Here is a 15,767-nt window from a genome sequence, read left to right as displayed (position 1 = left end):
TCAGAGTAGTTAAGTTGCCTGTTAGGAACTACAGAAAGCCTTTTTTTTTTCATCAGACTGGAGAAGTGGGCTTCAAAATGGCAAATGAATTTCATCTGGGCAGCTGCAAAGAGAGGCACGTATGGAAAAATAATATTATATAATATGGGTTCAGTATTAGAAGTCACCACCCGGGGAAAGAATCTTGAAGTCTGTGTGTACAATACACCAACATCCTTTAGGACGGCAGTCGTAAAAAGACAAATAAAATATCAGAAATTGTACAGAAAAGAATGGAGAATATCAAAATGCTGCTTTAAAAGACTCGGGTTAAGACTGTACCTCAAGATCTGTATGTAGTTCCGACTGCCCTGTCTGAAAGAGAATATAGTTGAACTGGGAAAAAGTATAAAGGATGGAAACAAAAATAAAAGTGGATGGAATGGCTCCCACAGGAACAGAATCTGAACAGATTAGGACTCTTCAGTTTGGAAAAGAGATGACCAAGAAAGGCCATGTTTTACTTGATGTCAATCCCAATGTCTAAATTAGGTGCAGAGCAGGTGTATCCTATAACAGTGTGCATAGGATTTAGAAACGCCCATGGCCATGCCCCCTTGTCAACTATGCGACTTAGAATTTAAGCTCTCCACTTTACAGAATACACGTAGTGAGTTGTGCGTGTAAATCTTAATGCCAATTAGTTCTGATAATTGCTTAACATCCAATTAACAGCGCTGATTAGCTAGTTAATTAAGTTATACACATTGTTATAGAATATGCTTCGATTTCTGTGTGGAAATTAAGGCACGATATATAGAATCCCGGGGAATATGTATTTAGTCAAGCACCACAGAAGGGAAGGCGGTAGAACTAGAGGGCACGATATGAGATTGAAGGGGGGCAAACTCAAAAAAAATGTCAGGAAGTATTTTTTTCATGGAGAGAGTGGTGGATGCTTGGAATGCTCTCCCGCGGGAGGTGGTGGAGAGGAAAATGGTAACGGAATTCAAACATGCATGGGATAAACATAAAGGAATCCTTTTCCGAGGGAATGGATCCTCAGAAGCTTAGCTGAGATTAGATGGCAGAGCCGGTGGTGGGAGGCGGGACTGGTGGTTGGGAGGCGAGGATAGTGCTGGGCAGACTTATACGGTCTGTCCCAGAGCCGGTGGTTGGGAGGCAGGGATAGTGCTGGGCAGACTTATGCGGTCTGTGCCCTGAAAATGACAGATACAAATCAAGGTAAGATATACACAAAAAGTAGCACATATGAGTTTATCTTGTTGGGCAGACTGGATGGACCGTGCAGGTCTTTTTCTGCCGTCATCTACTATGTTACTATGATAGTGGTTCATAAAAATCAAGAGTGCTGTGGAACATGTTAATAGGGAATGGTTATTTACGCCTTGAAATGGTTTTAAGATTATAGAACACGCCATGAAAATAACAGGTAGCAGATTTTTAAACAAATTGGAGAAAGTATTGTTTTTACTCAGTGAGTAATCAAGCTATGGAACTTGTTAGCAGAGGGTGTGGTCAAGACATCCAACATAACTGAGTTTGTTTGGACAAATTTCTAGAGGAAAAAAAATCCATAAATAATACAAGCCAAGTAGACCTTGGAAGGCTACTGCTCATTCCTTGCAGGGAGCTGCAGGGAATTATCTATTCTTTGGGATCTAAGCGGCACATCCTAGTGACTTGAATTGGTGGCTGTCAGAGACAGATGGTAAACTTGATGAACATTTGGTCTGAACCAGCAAATCATATCTTATAGTCTTAGATGTCTAAGATTTGAGTCTGCGAGAGGCTGCAAGGCAGTGAGCTCTTGGGAAAACATATATTTGAAACTAATATGGTGACAACACTAAGGAATTTAAAACAAAGAAGGCTGAGAAATTTATTGTAGCATTAAACACAGTTTGAATCTGATTAACACAGCTGGGAGAAGAGGAACAGCTGATCTGAAAATTTACTTAATCCTGGGGACTAATCTGTTAAGAAATCAACACATGCAAGCTGACCAGCTAGTTTAGCTGAAACAGATCAGTTAAGTACTCTAGAACAGTGTTTCCCCAAGTCTAGTCCTGGAATACCCCTTGCCAGTCAGGTTTTCAGGATATCTACAATGAATATGCATGAACTTGATTTGCATACACTGCCTCCATTATAGGCAAATCTCTTTCATGCACATTCATTGTGGATATCCTGAAAACCTGACTGGCAAGGGGCTACTCCAGGAACGGTTTTGGGAAACGCTACTCTAGAAGGAACTTCAACCACTATATATTTCTTTATCAGACTTATAAACCACTTATCACTGGTAGTCCTAAGTGGTATACATTAAAATATGCATCCAAGAATTATTAAACACAGTATTTGTTTTCCAGGGGGTACTTGATGGTACTGAGTACTGGTACCTTTTCCACTGCCTGCTAAAATTGACCTATGGGCTCCAAATATTAATGAAAGAGCCCAGGCTGTGCACAAACAGAGAGCTCCCCCTACATGGGAGAAGCAGGTTGTACAGCAAATCCCCCACAGGCCTGTAGGAGAATGTGGAGGCACGTGCTGCAGCTAAGCCCCTGCAGAATGGGGGAAACAGTGGCTGCAGAGGCTGAAAAATGTTTTAATTTTAACTAGGTGATCTGAATATGCCATCTTTGGGAGTCTGAATTTGCAGCATCCCTGATATCTTACTGGCCCTTACCTGGTAGTCCAAAGGGTCCTTGGGCAGAAGCAACACCCAGTTGCTCCTGCCCAAGGACCCAATGGACCATCAGTTATGGGCTGGTAGCCCCTGGGCTCGGGGAGGGATGCTTTCTGGGGTGGGGATCTTATCAAGGGAGGGGGAATTTAGATTGGGGAAGTTGTGACTGGGGTTGGGTGTTCTGATCAGGGGAGAACTGGATCAGGTGGGGATTTTGATGGGGAGGAGGTGTGATCAGGAAAAGGTGCTGCTCAGGGGGTGAGGGGACAGCTTTCTGGGGTGAGGATCTTATCAAGGGAGGGGGAATTTAGATTGGGGAAGTTGTGACTGGGGTTGGGTGTTCTGATCAGGGGAGAACTGGAGCAGGTGGGGATTTTGATGGGGAGGAGGTGTGATCAGGAAAAGGTGCTGCTCAGGGGGTGAGGGGACAGCACCATGACCTCTTTAAGATGTGACTTGAGAGCACTGGATCTGGCTTGGTGGCCCCGATGCTCCTGGGCTGATGGAATAATGCTGTGTGAGGTAGTCCACAGGCAGCATTAACTCTTTACCACAGGAGTCAGCAACTTAGTAAACCAAGGTGCAATAAAAATTCACTTCCTACTGCACCTTGATAACTAGTGAAAAATAAAAGGATTGTATAGAAAGCAATATAGGAGCTAAATTTCCCAGCTATCAAAGTTATGGTGGGAACATAAGGAGAAAAATATCTTTAAGGGACTAAAAACTGCTAGATGGAAATTACTAAACTTTCAGATGAATTAAAATAGTCTGTGCTGTTTTAGACAAATAATTGAACAAGGTAACCAATATCACTTGATAGATTATATAGATGACCTACTAAAAGAAAAAAATATTATTTAAATCATTAGTAAATAAGAATATCATATTTAAATTAAATGTTATACAAGGTGTTTTTTCGCTATTTATGTATTCACACTTTGTAGTTTTGTGCATTTGTGGAGATGTAGAAGTAACAAACAAATCATCTTTTGCGCTACGTTTCTGGCTATTTCCAGACATGTGCATTTTAAAACAAAGTTCTGTCTTTCGCATTCATGTCCTACTGTGCAGGAGGTGCAAACCTCTCCTTCCTGCAGTTCCATCAAACACAGGATTCTAATTAATGCCTTTCACTGTATAAAAATGCTTACTGTAATGCTGTTTTATTTTCCTGTACAGTTTTCTGTCCATGTTTCTTTTAGTAGGTGTTACTGCTTTAATGCTAGTGCAAATAATTTGTATTCAGTATACAGTAGTTTGTTTGTTTTTAATTGTCTGACAAAAATGCAAGCAGGAACCTAACCCTGTATTTTCCATAGAACAGTGCATTGCCTTTTGTGCTGATTTTTTGGAACCATACCTCGCGAAAAGCGAGAACACACTGTACTTAATTTACCCTTGAAAACCAAACCATAGCAGTTGTTATCCTAGAAAAATCTAGGAAAGGAAGTGGATGAAGAGAATGGGAATCTTTTTATGGAAGGATTACTAGAATTGTCATGTCATCTAATTTAATTTGAAATGGTTATAAACTTAAATACAGGTAGCTCAATACCCCATCTATTCAGATGATTTGTGCTGGAGACAATGTTGTCGAAGAGTATATTGGATCCATATCTGATGGGAATGTAGTGAAACTCAAGGGTAACTGGGGTAAGGTATTTAAATTGACAAAAGCAGCGATAATTATGTATAATCCTAGAGCACCAGAAAATTGTCTTTCTAAGCCAATAGCAGGAGTTGCCATTAATATTGGTAAATTCATTACCTACTGCGTAATAGCTGCGCACATGGAACAGGCTGCTCCTGGGAAGCAAGTAAGTACTCCATCAATCAATTATCCAATCTAACAAGCTGAAGCAATCTGACAAAGTATAAGAATCCTATGTCAAGTGAGCTGATGCACAAGACACTGTAAAAACAGATGTACTGATAAAATATCAGAGCACCTGTACATACAGGCAGAATATAAATCAACATATGCATCCAGCTTCTCCTACATAGGCACGCAACTGTGGAATGCACTACCAAAAGCCACAAAAACAATACACGACATAACCAAATTCCAAAAAATACTAAAAACCAACCTGTTCAAAAAGGCATACCACAATGATCATCCTAAATACCAGACAACAAAACCCATACCAGAACTGGACAAAACCGAACTCTCTATACCTGACTGCTTAAATTACTCTGTCACTAATGAACTTTAACGCAATGCCAATTTATCTCTCACTACGAAAATGAATTCTCTATTCTTGATTGCTTAATCTACTCTGTCACTTATGAACTTTAATGCAATACCACTTTGTATTTCTCATTCCGGAATTGGCGATCGCCATTACGGAACAATGTAAGCCACATTGAGCCTGCAAATAGGTGGGGAAAATGTGGGATACAAATGCAATAAATAAATAAATAAAGAACCACTGTTCTGTTTGATTTCTACCATCTGATACATAAGGAGGTCATAAGTTACCATTATAATATATACTATATGAAGTATATATGCATGCTAATGGATCCAATAAAAACAGAATACAATAAAATAATGCCATTAGTTTAGTAGCAGTACTCCTAAACAAAATGAAATATGAAAAAAGGAATATACTCAACCTTACAGATGGGAAGGGAAATATAATTCAGGGGTCCCTGGGCAGTAAAGGTCGTTGGGGCTCCCCCGGCCACTTCCTCCACCCCACCGCAGCACCGCCGCCCCCTCCCACACACTACAGACTCCTGAGCCAAAGTAGGCCCTCCCCAGTCTTACCTTGAAGGGCCCTGTGGTCTAGTTGACTTCTTTGAGGGCAGAAGAGAACCCCCCCCTCGTTCTTGCCTGCTATCGCTACTGTGCCTGGTGTGGCAGAGTAGAAGCAATGGGCAGGAAAGAGTGGGATTCTTTCTTGCCCCTGCAGAGGCCACTAGACCACCAGGGCCTTTCAAGGTAGGACCGGGGAAGGCCTGCTGGGGGGGGGGGGGAAGGGAGATGGCAGGCAACTGGGTAGAGCCTCGGGGCCCTCAGGCACTGCCCGGCTGCCCAAATGGTCAGTCCGCCCCGCCACAATCTAGGGTATGGTTACAATTGAACATAATGAGTTATTTGATAATGGTAAATATCTCAAAAGTAGGGCTGCACATTGAATAAAAATTTTAATCACAAGATTAAATAGCATAAACCGATTTTATTTTTCGATACACTGATATGGTAATCCTGACTACATGAGATGTTTAAATTTTTAATCGATGTGCAGCCCATATTTATATATGACATGTAGCAGGTGGACTTTCACAGGGATTTCTAGTTTTAGAGACCATCACTAAAAGTCCAATATCCATGCAGTTTCTATAGCACCATCTGTATATATCACCAAAAATAGTGCCAGGGTGGATTGAGGACCTTATATTCTACGCTTTATCACAGGAATTCACCCTATTCTTATAACCAGTTCCCTCTCTAGCACACTTATTGCCATGCCAATCCTCAGACATGCATCACAGATCATTGTACGCTTTGAAACTTAGCGCACGAATACATACGCAAGCATCTGAGTCGATCAGTAGCAGATGGATTTGGTTTCTGAACACTGTTCTCCTGCACAGCAGCAATTAGGTGATTCAGAGACATGGTTTTAGAATAATTAACAGCAGGCTATCTATTTACAATGTTAAAAAACGTTAAGAAGCACCTCATTTTCAAGGAATATTATGCTCTACAGAAGTGAAGTGAAATTTCAGTTTAAAGACAAAAGTAGCTTATTTCTCTCTTCTCTAGTCCTTCAACTACCCTGAGTCTCAGACAGGAAGAGTATTTCAAGCCTCCTAACCTGGACCCCCATATTGACAAATCCCCAGACCTTGTCTGTGATTGCTAGATACTGACTTCCGTAAGCTTTCTAGGTCGTTTAGAGGCTCATCGCACTGTGCTACGGTCATTAGTCAAACCTCATTGTCACGCAGTCTGAGCAAGTGTCTGGACTGTGCAATGGGGCTCATAAATCATGTTAGCCATTTTCCTGGGACTGCAGAGGAAAGCTGATCAATACTATCAGAGTTTCATGAAGCCTTCCCTGAAGTCCACATCTGTGGACTGTGTCCATATTATTGCTTTTCAGAACTGCTTGCTTAAATGCATTTATATCAAAACACAATCAAACAGCTCAGAAAAATCATTTACAAATATCTCTGTAGAAACACATGAATGGCAGCAGCCTGAGTTCAAGGCTCTATGTCTCTTTTCCTCATTTTCTTTTCATATGGGCAAGGGGAAAATGAGGGTCTATCTTTTGGAGACCTCCAGATCTCCCCCTCTAGGACCAATAGATAAGTTTTGATTGACGGAGACCTTCAGGTTGAAAAAATCATGGACTCTGGGTTGCTTGGCACAAACAACATTGAGGAGTCCCCTGAATGCACCTTGGTTATCGAGACATCTCTTAGCCCATTTCGCCAAATGCCGCTACAGCAACCTGGTACCTCCTTTGAATTGAGTGTTGATACTCGATCAATTGCATGCTGAAGTGCCTGCTGAAGGTCAAGGCCAAAGAGACAGAGCGGAATGTTTACCCTGACACGTTTGAGACCTCACGTACCATGCCAACGATGGAAGCAGCCTCTCTGGGGAGACCCTTGGCAATTTCATCTCCATTGAGGGAAGGTCTCTTGAGATTACACATGGAAACTGACCAGGGACAATTAACCACTATCCTGACCAAAACACACAGTAGAAAATATTTTCTATTTTCTATCGGGGGCTGCTTACCCGGTGGTAATCAGCAGTTGGCGCGCTGGACACTTACCACTCAGTTAGTATGTGAGACTTTATCGTTAAGTCAATGGGTGGCATTAAGGTCTCAGGCCGAAAATAGACACGCGCTGGTTTTCATTTTGCTGCACGTCCATTTTCCGGCACAATAAAAAAATCCCTTTTTTCCAGGCACGCTCAGGATAATGGACCAGCGCGTGTTCACACACCTACACCAGCATGAGTCCAGGCACCTACACCAGCGCAGGCCACTTTTAGGTGCGCCTTAGTAAAAGGGTACCCGAGTAAGAAACAGTTTTGCCAGTGCTTTTTCTAAGCAGTGATTGTAGTACATAATCTGTGAAGGTATTGTGGAAACCTATGTGACCCCGACAAAGGTTTTTCCGAACCTTGGTCAGGTAAGGGTTCTGTTTCCATTAAAGCTGACATTTGGATAAACTTTTGCTATGTTTGTCCTTCCTTGGATCGCTGCTGCTGCTGTTTGGTTGTCTTTTCTCTCATTTATTACCTATCCTGTAGTACATATTTAAATTGATTAATGCAAGATGCTGAGGTGCTAGCTTGTTTGCAAAAGGTGACCGAATTCTTCTCAGGCAAGTTCTAATTGACTTACTTTTCTGTGCTGTTCGTAGTTCCTAATGAAGTCTCGCAGCTGCTCCTCCCGACTTTCCAGTGTCGCATAGAGCTGTTGCATTTGGCTTACCAAGTCAGTCTTCTCCGTCTTTAAACGCTTTCGATCTGCCTTCATGGCTGCATAAAATAAAACAAACAATATACAGACACTTTGTTAAGGTAAAGTCAAATATACTAAATTATATTATGTTAATTTCTTTATCTTTATTATTTTAGGCATATTTTAGCCCTATTCCTTCTTAAAATGACCTCTCGAAATGGCAGTTTACCTTCTTACCTAGGAAGGATAGGAAAGGAAGTCTCCACCAAGGCCAAACCCCTCAGCATTCATGTATTTTTGCTGTTTAATTCATGGCTTTATGGTCTCTGCCATATATTTTTCAGTGTTTTATTATTATTATTTCTTTATTGCATTTGTATCCCACATTCCCCCACCTATTTGCAGGCTCAATGTGGCTTATGTTTATATTTCAGCTTAGGAATATAAGCACATTAACAAATAAATAAATAAATGAAGAAACTGTGCTTCCATTTGCAATTTTAAGTATCTTTCCATCCCCCTTTTGGCCCCAAACATCTATATAGAAAACACAGGAACTAGCTCATTCCAATGCTCAAAACAAAGATTTCTTTTTTACCATACATTTTTATTGAATTTTCTGATTAACACAGCTTATACTAACACAAACGCATTCTTAACATCAGAAAAAAGTAACCCCAACCTCCCCTCCCCTCCCCTCATGTTCGTAGAAAGGAGCCACACTAATCATCATCTAAGTAGTAACAGTCCAGCTCTAATCAAAGGTCAATGCACCTATGTTGCCATCGCCAGGCCTTATAAATATCCTAAATTTTGTGAAATTGCAACAAACGCCTTTGACAGATGGCTGTCAACCGAGACATCTGATAGACATAGTCCAGTCTCTTCAGCACTTGGCCTTCACAAGTGACAGCAATAGGTTTCCAGTTGGCTGCTAATGCAATTTTACTAACCGTGAACAAACAGGCAGCCAATTTGTGCGGTTCCAGTTTAACTCCCACCAGTTTAAAGTTAAGCAAACAGAATTCTGCCCACAGTGCATATTTAACAAACCCCAAAGAGCGGTCCAATATGTACACACCTGTGGGCAGGTCCACCACACATGAAAAAAGCCCCCAGGTGCTCCACAATTGTTCCAACATTGACCTTGGCCTGTGTCTTGGTATATTTATCTAAATGAGGCTATCAATAAAAGGTTTAATTGTATAAATCTGAGTGCCCTAGGTGAAGAATGAAGTATTAGCAGATGAAACACAAAAAGTAGAAGTCCTATATGTTGAAGCTTATAAACTAAAATTCTTAAAAGTGATCCTATGTGAAACCTGCAGCTAATATTCATTTTTCAGCAACGGGGATAACATGATCCCATTTTGTAGCCCCCTTAATGAGCTTGACTGCCATATTTTGAATTATTTGAAGATGATGAATATCGGTTGTCAAATACCAGAAAGTAACAAATTACAGTAATCAATATTATTGATAACTAATGAAAGTACTAACATTTACATTGCGTTGTGAGAGATTTCACTGAACAGATGATTTGTAGCTTATAAAACCCAAAGCCAATGGAGTTGTAGTCACTTTGTAGGGCCGAGTGTGAGAGAACAGATTTGAAAGGTGACAGGTGCAGCTTCTAAATAAGGGCCTTGAAGAGTAATTCTTCCCCCTGCCCCTCAAGGCCCACAATAAAACTACCTGTAGCCCTCAGAGACAAGACCCAATTCTGTTCACTAAGGAGCTGGTTAACTTTAGAAAAAATAATTAGTGGACTGCATATCCCACTGTTGTGGCCTAGTGGAATGGAAACTGGATGAAACAGTGAAACCACATTGTAATATGTCTGTTTTTCTCCATAGTGTGATTGCAACTTGGGTGTTGTGCAATTTTAGTAAATTCATCTAAAAGAACTAGAATAGGTCAACTGAAATGATAAAGGGGATGAAATGGCTCCCCAATGAGGAAAAGCTACACAGTCTAGGCCAGTGATGGCGAACCTTTCAGAGACCGAGTGCCCAAACAGCAACCCAAAATCGAATTATTTATCACAAAGTGCCGGTACTCATTGTGGGCGGGGTCATCACATATGACTCCACCCCTATGATAGCCACACCCCTTACACCAGCCATGGCGCATATAAACAGACATCATTGAAAATATTATATTATGAGGGCGGGACCATAGCTTGAGAGACACAAGCGAAGACCGAAGGCGTGCCGAGCGAAGACCACGCGTTTCGCTGCAGCTGCCGACGCCTTTTCAATTTCAGAGGAGGAGGGCGAGCGCTGGTGCTGAGAGGTGCTGGGAGGGCGGGCGGGCAGGCGGCCTGGTGGTTTTTCGTTGGTTGGAAGAGGGAGGGAGGGAGGGCGGGCGGCCTGGTGGCTTTTCGTTGGTTGGAAGAGGGAGGGAGGGCGGGCGGCCTGGTGCTTCGTTCGTTGGAAGAGGGAGGGAGAGTGGGCGGAGCGGACCACTGACGGTGCGTGTGCCAAAGGAGAGGGCTCTGAGTGCCCTCTCTGGCACGCATGCCATAGGTTCGCCATCACTGGTCTAGGCCAATTTCAGCTTGGAAAAGAAATGACCGAGGGAAAATATGGCTTAGGACTATAAAATCCTGAATGGGGTGGAATGGGTAAATGTGAATTGGTTGTTTACTTTTTCAAAAAGTACAAAGACTAGGGGATACACCAAGAAATTGTTAATGCTGTACATGTAAGACAAATGGCATAAAAATTTTTTCACTCTACACAAAATTATGTTCTGGAATTCTTTGCCAAAGGATGTGGTAAAAACAAACAGTTAGCGTTAGCATTAGCACAGGTGGATTTACAAGTTCTGGGCAAGTTCTTGGAAGGAAAGTCCTAGGGGTAAGCAGCATAGAACACAAAACACTCTTTGGAATCTTGCGACCTGATTGACCATTGCTGGAAACAGGATACTTGGTCTAGTGGACATTTAGTTTGACAAGTATTGCAATTCTTATGTTCTTAGCACATCAGTAGCAAGAAAGAATGTTTAGACAGAGCAAAAAAACTGTGCAAAAGCTTAGATGAAAGTAGACTGAGAGAATTTACATGGAAAGTCCCACGCATGCTCAGAACAACCTATGTTTTTCTGCGCTCTGAAACAGCAATCTGTGACAGCGCTTCAGATGACGTCACACACTTGTGTGGCTAATTTATCCTACTTGTCGACAAACATATTATGGAAAACAATGCAAATGTAACAGCTCAAATATAAATGATGATTATAATATTATACATTGGGGGCCCCTTTACTAAAGAGCATTAAGTAGTTAATGCGTGCAGTGGCGTAGCAAGGGCAAAGGCGGTCAGCCCCAGGTGCACGCTGCTGGAGGGCTGCAGAGAGCAGCCATGCACCTGTCGGCTCCACTGGTTCCCTGCTCCCTCTGCCCCGGAACAGGTTACTTCCTGTTCCGGGGCAGAGGGAGCAGGGAGCCAGTGGAGCCAACAGGTGCGCGGCTGCTCTCTGCAGCCCTCCAGCAGCCAAGAATGCACCCGGGAGGGGGGGGGGGCTTGATGCGCGGTGGAGGGGGGTGTCATTGCGCCGGGGGTGTGTGTGTCGTGCTGCACCCTGGGGGGACAGACACCGCTGCACTCGGGGGGGGGGGGGGATGCGCAGTGGCGATCCGCCCCAGGTGGCAGCCGACCTAGGAACACCACTGAATGCGTGGTTAACGCATGGAAGCAGGCTACCATGAAACCGAGTTAAGGGGGTTTGCAGGAGATTGGCTTGTCCGCACATTACCGAATTTTTCAGAAATCTTTGGTCAGAGGTGTGGCATGGCAGAGAGGGGGTGTGGAAGTGTTAACCAGCTAGTGCATTACACTTACATCAAACTTACTGGTTAATGCAGCGTTAATATGGTGCTACTTACTGCCTCCTAAACAGGAGGCGCTAAATGCTTCTGCATTAACCAGGAGAAGGTACCATGGCTTTAATTTGAATGTGAATGACCTGCGATAAAAAAATAGTGGCAATGCCCCTTCTTGATGGGACATTAGTTTTGTGCTTGCCAGCCACAAAAATTGGAAATTGAACAGGTTAGTAGAACAGACCCTAAATGTTTGGCTCTAAAACAGATACATAGAATGCACCAATGGTTTTGGGCCAAAACTTCCAAGAAGGTGGAAAGTCTATCCTTTTTCCCTTTAAAGATTAGTGTACTATACTCTGACATACAAAATAACATTCACATGCATAAAAATACTAATTTCTGTGATATTTTCAACTTCCGAAGTTGAAAATCCAAATTTTGCTTTAAAAAATGAAAAGTGAACCAATTTAGTGTACTCTACCAAAGACAGTAGTATACTTCCAGCTGCTGACTCCAGGGGTCCTATTTCATTTTCTAGCCTAGACAATTTAATTTCCTCTTCTATACAGAATTACAATTTCTACACTACCAAAACAAATTCTTTTAGTTCCAGATGTCCCATCAGTATGCAATTCACATCAAAGTGAGAGAAAATAACTTTTAAAGCTGCCTTTCATATATGCATACAGTTTACAATTAAATGCTCCAGGCCAGTCATAAAATCTTCAGCTACTTTAAATTCATACCAGGACTTAGAAGGAACTAGAAGGAGAAATTTTATTATTTATGAGTATTAAGACAGTGGTAAATTCCAGTGCCGTTTAAACCCATTCCCAAAAGCGATTAAAAATTGACGAAACTCTGATTATTTTTATGCTGCAATTTTGCTGCTTGCAGGAGATGAGAGGTTACATAAGAATGTAAGCGATCATAAGAGTGGCCATACTGGGCAGACCGATGGTCCATCTAGCCCAGTATCCTGTTTTCCAAACAATGGCCAAGCCAGGTCACAAGTACCTGACAGAAACCCAAATAGCAGCAACATTCCATGTAGAACCCCAAAGAATAGCAAGATTCTGGAATCCTAAAGAGTGACAAGATTCCATGCAGAGTCTCAGGTTAGCAACATTCCATACTACAAACCCCAGGGCAAGCAGTTACCTCCCATGTCTCTCAAAAGCAGACTGTGGATATTTCTTCCAGGAATTTGTCCAAACCTTTTATAAACCCAGATACATTAACTACTGTTACCACATCCTCTGGCAAAGAGTTCCAGAGATTAACTATTCATTGAGTAAAAAAATATTTCCTCCTATTTGTTTTAAAAAGTATTTCTATGTAACTTCCTCAAGTGTCCCCTAGTCCTTGTAATTTTGGAACAAGTAAAAAAAAATTGATTGGCAATTAAAATTCAATGCAAAGAAATGCAAAGTGATGTACTTAGGGAGTAGAAATCCACGGGAGACTATGTGTTAGGCGGTGAGAGTCTGATATGTACGGACGGAGAGAGGGATCTTGGGGTGATAGTAGCTGAGGATCTGAAGGTGACGAAACAGTGTGACAAGGCGGTGGCCGTAGCTAGAAGGTTGCTAGGCTGTACAGAGAGAGGTGTGACCAGCAGAAGAAAAGAGGTTTTAATGCCCCTGTGTAAGTCGTTGGTGAGGTCCCACCTGGAGTATTGTGTTCAGTTTTGGAGGCTGTATCTTGCTAAGGATGTAAAAAGAATTGAAGCGGTGCAAAGAAAAGCTATGAGAATGGTATGGTATCTGCGTTACAAGACGTATGAGGAGAGACTTGCTGACCTGAACATGTATACCCTGGAGGAAAGGAGAAACAGGGGTGATATGATACAGATGTTCAAATATTTGAAAGGTATTAATCCGCAAATGAACCTTTTCCCGGAGATGGGAAGGCAGTAGAACTAGAGGACATGAAATGAGATTGAAGGGGGGCAGACTCAAGAAAAATGTCAGGAAGTATTTTTTCACGGAGTGGTGGATACTTGGAATGCCCTCCCGCGGGAGGTGGTGGAGATGAAAACGGTAATGGAATTCAAACATGCGCGGGATAAACATAAAGGAATCCTGTTCAGAAGGAATGGATCCTCAGAAGCTTAGCCGAGATTGGGTGGCTGAGCCGGTGGTGGGAGGTGGGGCTAGTGCTGGGCAGACTTCTACGGTCTGTGCCCTGAAAATGGCAGATACAAATCAAGTTAAGGTATACACAAGAAGTTGCACATATGAGTTTATCTTGTTGGGCAGACTGGATGGACTGTGCAGGTCTTTTTCTGCAGTCATCTACTATGAATATTACTCGTTCTACACCACTCAGGATTTTACAGACCTCAATCATATCTCCCTTCATCCGTCTCTTCTCCAAGCTGAAGAGCCCTAATTGGCCGTTCCTCATACGAGAGGAGTTCCATCCTTTTCATCATTTTGTCACTCTTCTTTGAACCTTTTCTAATTCCACGATATCTTTTTTGAGATAAGGCAACCAGAACTGAACGCAATACTCAAGGTGCAGATACACCATGTAGCGATACAAAGGTATTATAGTCTTTTTGGTCTTATTTACAACATGAGAAAATAAAACCGTGAAAAAGATATGGTAGGTGGATTACTGACTAAGACATGATAAATGCTTGTCATAAACATGACCTCTTAGATAATTACTAGGGATGCAGTTTGATTAAAATTTTTAATCGTGATTAATCGCATGATTAAAGCCGGCAGTCCATCGGGGGGGGGGGGGGGGGGGGGGGGAACATGCATTTCCTCTCCCTCTCCACCCCATTACATATCATACCATGTTAGGCTAGATGGGCCAACTGGTCTTCTGCTGCTGCCACTTATTATGTTAATTTTTAAAGCTCGGCTAGCCTCACCAGTATTTTGTTCCAGCTTTCCATGCTAGAAGTTACATGGTTTGGAATGAACTCAGTGGGAGGGAGTTACATATGTAAAGTGGGGTTGGTAGGTGGCTGCCTACAGTGTCTTTAGGATATGGATAACCTCTTTACATAAACAGAACTTTTTTAGTTGTGACTTGGGTTGGGTCTGGAATTCTCTGGGAGGCCACAAGCAACTTCTCCTTTTCTCCACTCTCACAATAAATCCGAGCCTGCTGTTCTCAACCAACTGTTTATTAGTAAACAAGCACGATGTGGCAGAGGAAGGCAATGCAAGAGTTAACAAATGGCAACTCAATTATTTGCATTGGCTGTGGTTCTTGTTACTCCCAATGCCAAATCTCATAGAAAGTCCAAACTCTTCTATTTCTCTCTCTGTTCCACCTACTACACTAAGTAGCAGAAGGTATATACAGTTCCTTTCAAAATTCACTTACAGTTCTGGTGTCAAATACAAAAATAAGACTCAGGGACTCAAACTCAGATACAGGTTCTTGAAATAAGAATCAGCTGAGTAGATCTGGGCCGTCAGGAACCCTGTAGATTTAGTAACTTCAGCCCAGTAGATGTTCCTGGACCACTAGCAGATAGTTCATGTCACCCTGCTGGAAAATACATATGTAGCCCAGTTTCTCTTTTCTTTTCAGTTTCTCAGAAGGGATGTAGAAAGATTCCCATTCTCTTAGGCACCCAACAGGAAAGATGCTTATATGGCTTCTGTCTCCTGTATATTCCTGGGATGACTCTTTGAAAACTGTTATGCAGCTAGGGTAGCACAAGATAGCCTTGAGAGCCTCTGTGTCTAGGGCTCTCCCCTCATGTGTATGGTCAGAGGATGAACAGGTTCAACAGCCAAAGACAGCTTTGCAAATGCAGTACAGGGTTTTATAGTCG

The 15,767-nt window shown here is 42.3% G+C and overlaps 1 protein-coding gene across 2 annotated transcripts in view; it reads right to left on the bottom strand.

The window, feature by feature from the left end:
- KAZN (kazrin, periplakin interacting protein) overlaps positions 1–15,767 on the bottom strand; it is a 911,287-nt gene that overhangs the window by 52,502 nt on the left and 843,018 nt on the right. For both annotated transcript variants that reach the window (XM_030186259.1, XM_030186260.1), the window contains exon 5: positions 8,071–8,207. In XM_030186259.1, the coding sequence (XP_030042119.1) occupies positions 8,071–8,207 (137 nt within the window). The remainder of the gene's footprint in view (positions 1–8,070; positions 8,208–15,767) is intronic.

Source organism: Microcaecilia unicolor, chromosome 13 (genome assembly GCF_901765095.1).
Source record: "Microcaecilia unicolor chromosome 13, aMicUni1.1, whole genome shotgun sequence".
Taxonomy (NCBI): Eukaryota; Metazoa; Chordata; class Amphibia; order Gymnophiona; family Siphonopidae; genus Microcaecilia; species Microcaecilia unicolor.
This window is presented reverse-complemented; position numbering and strand designations above follow the sequence as displayed.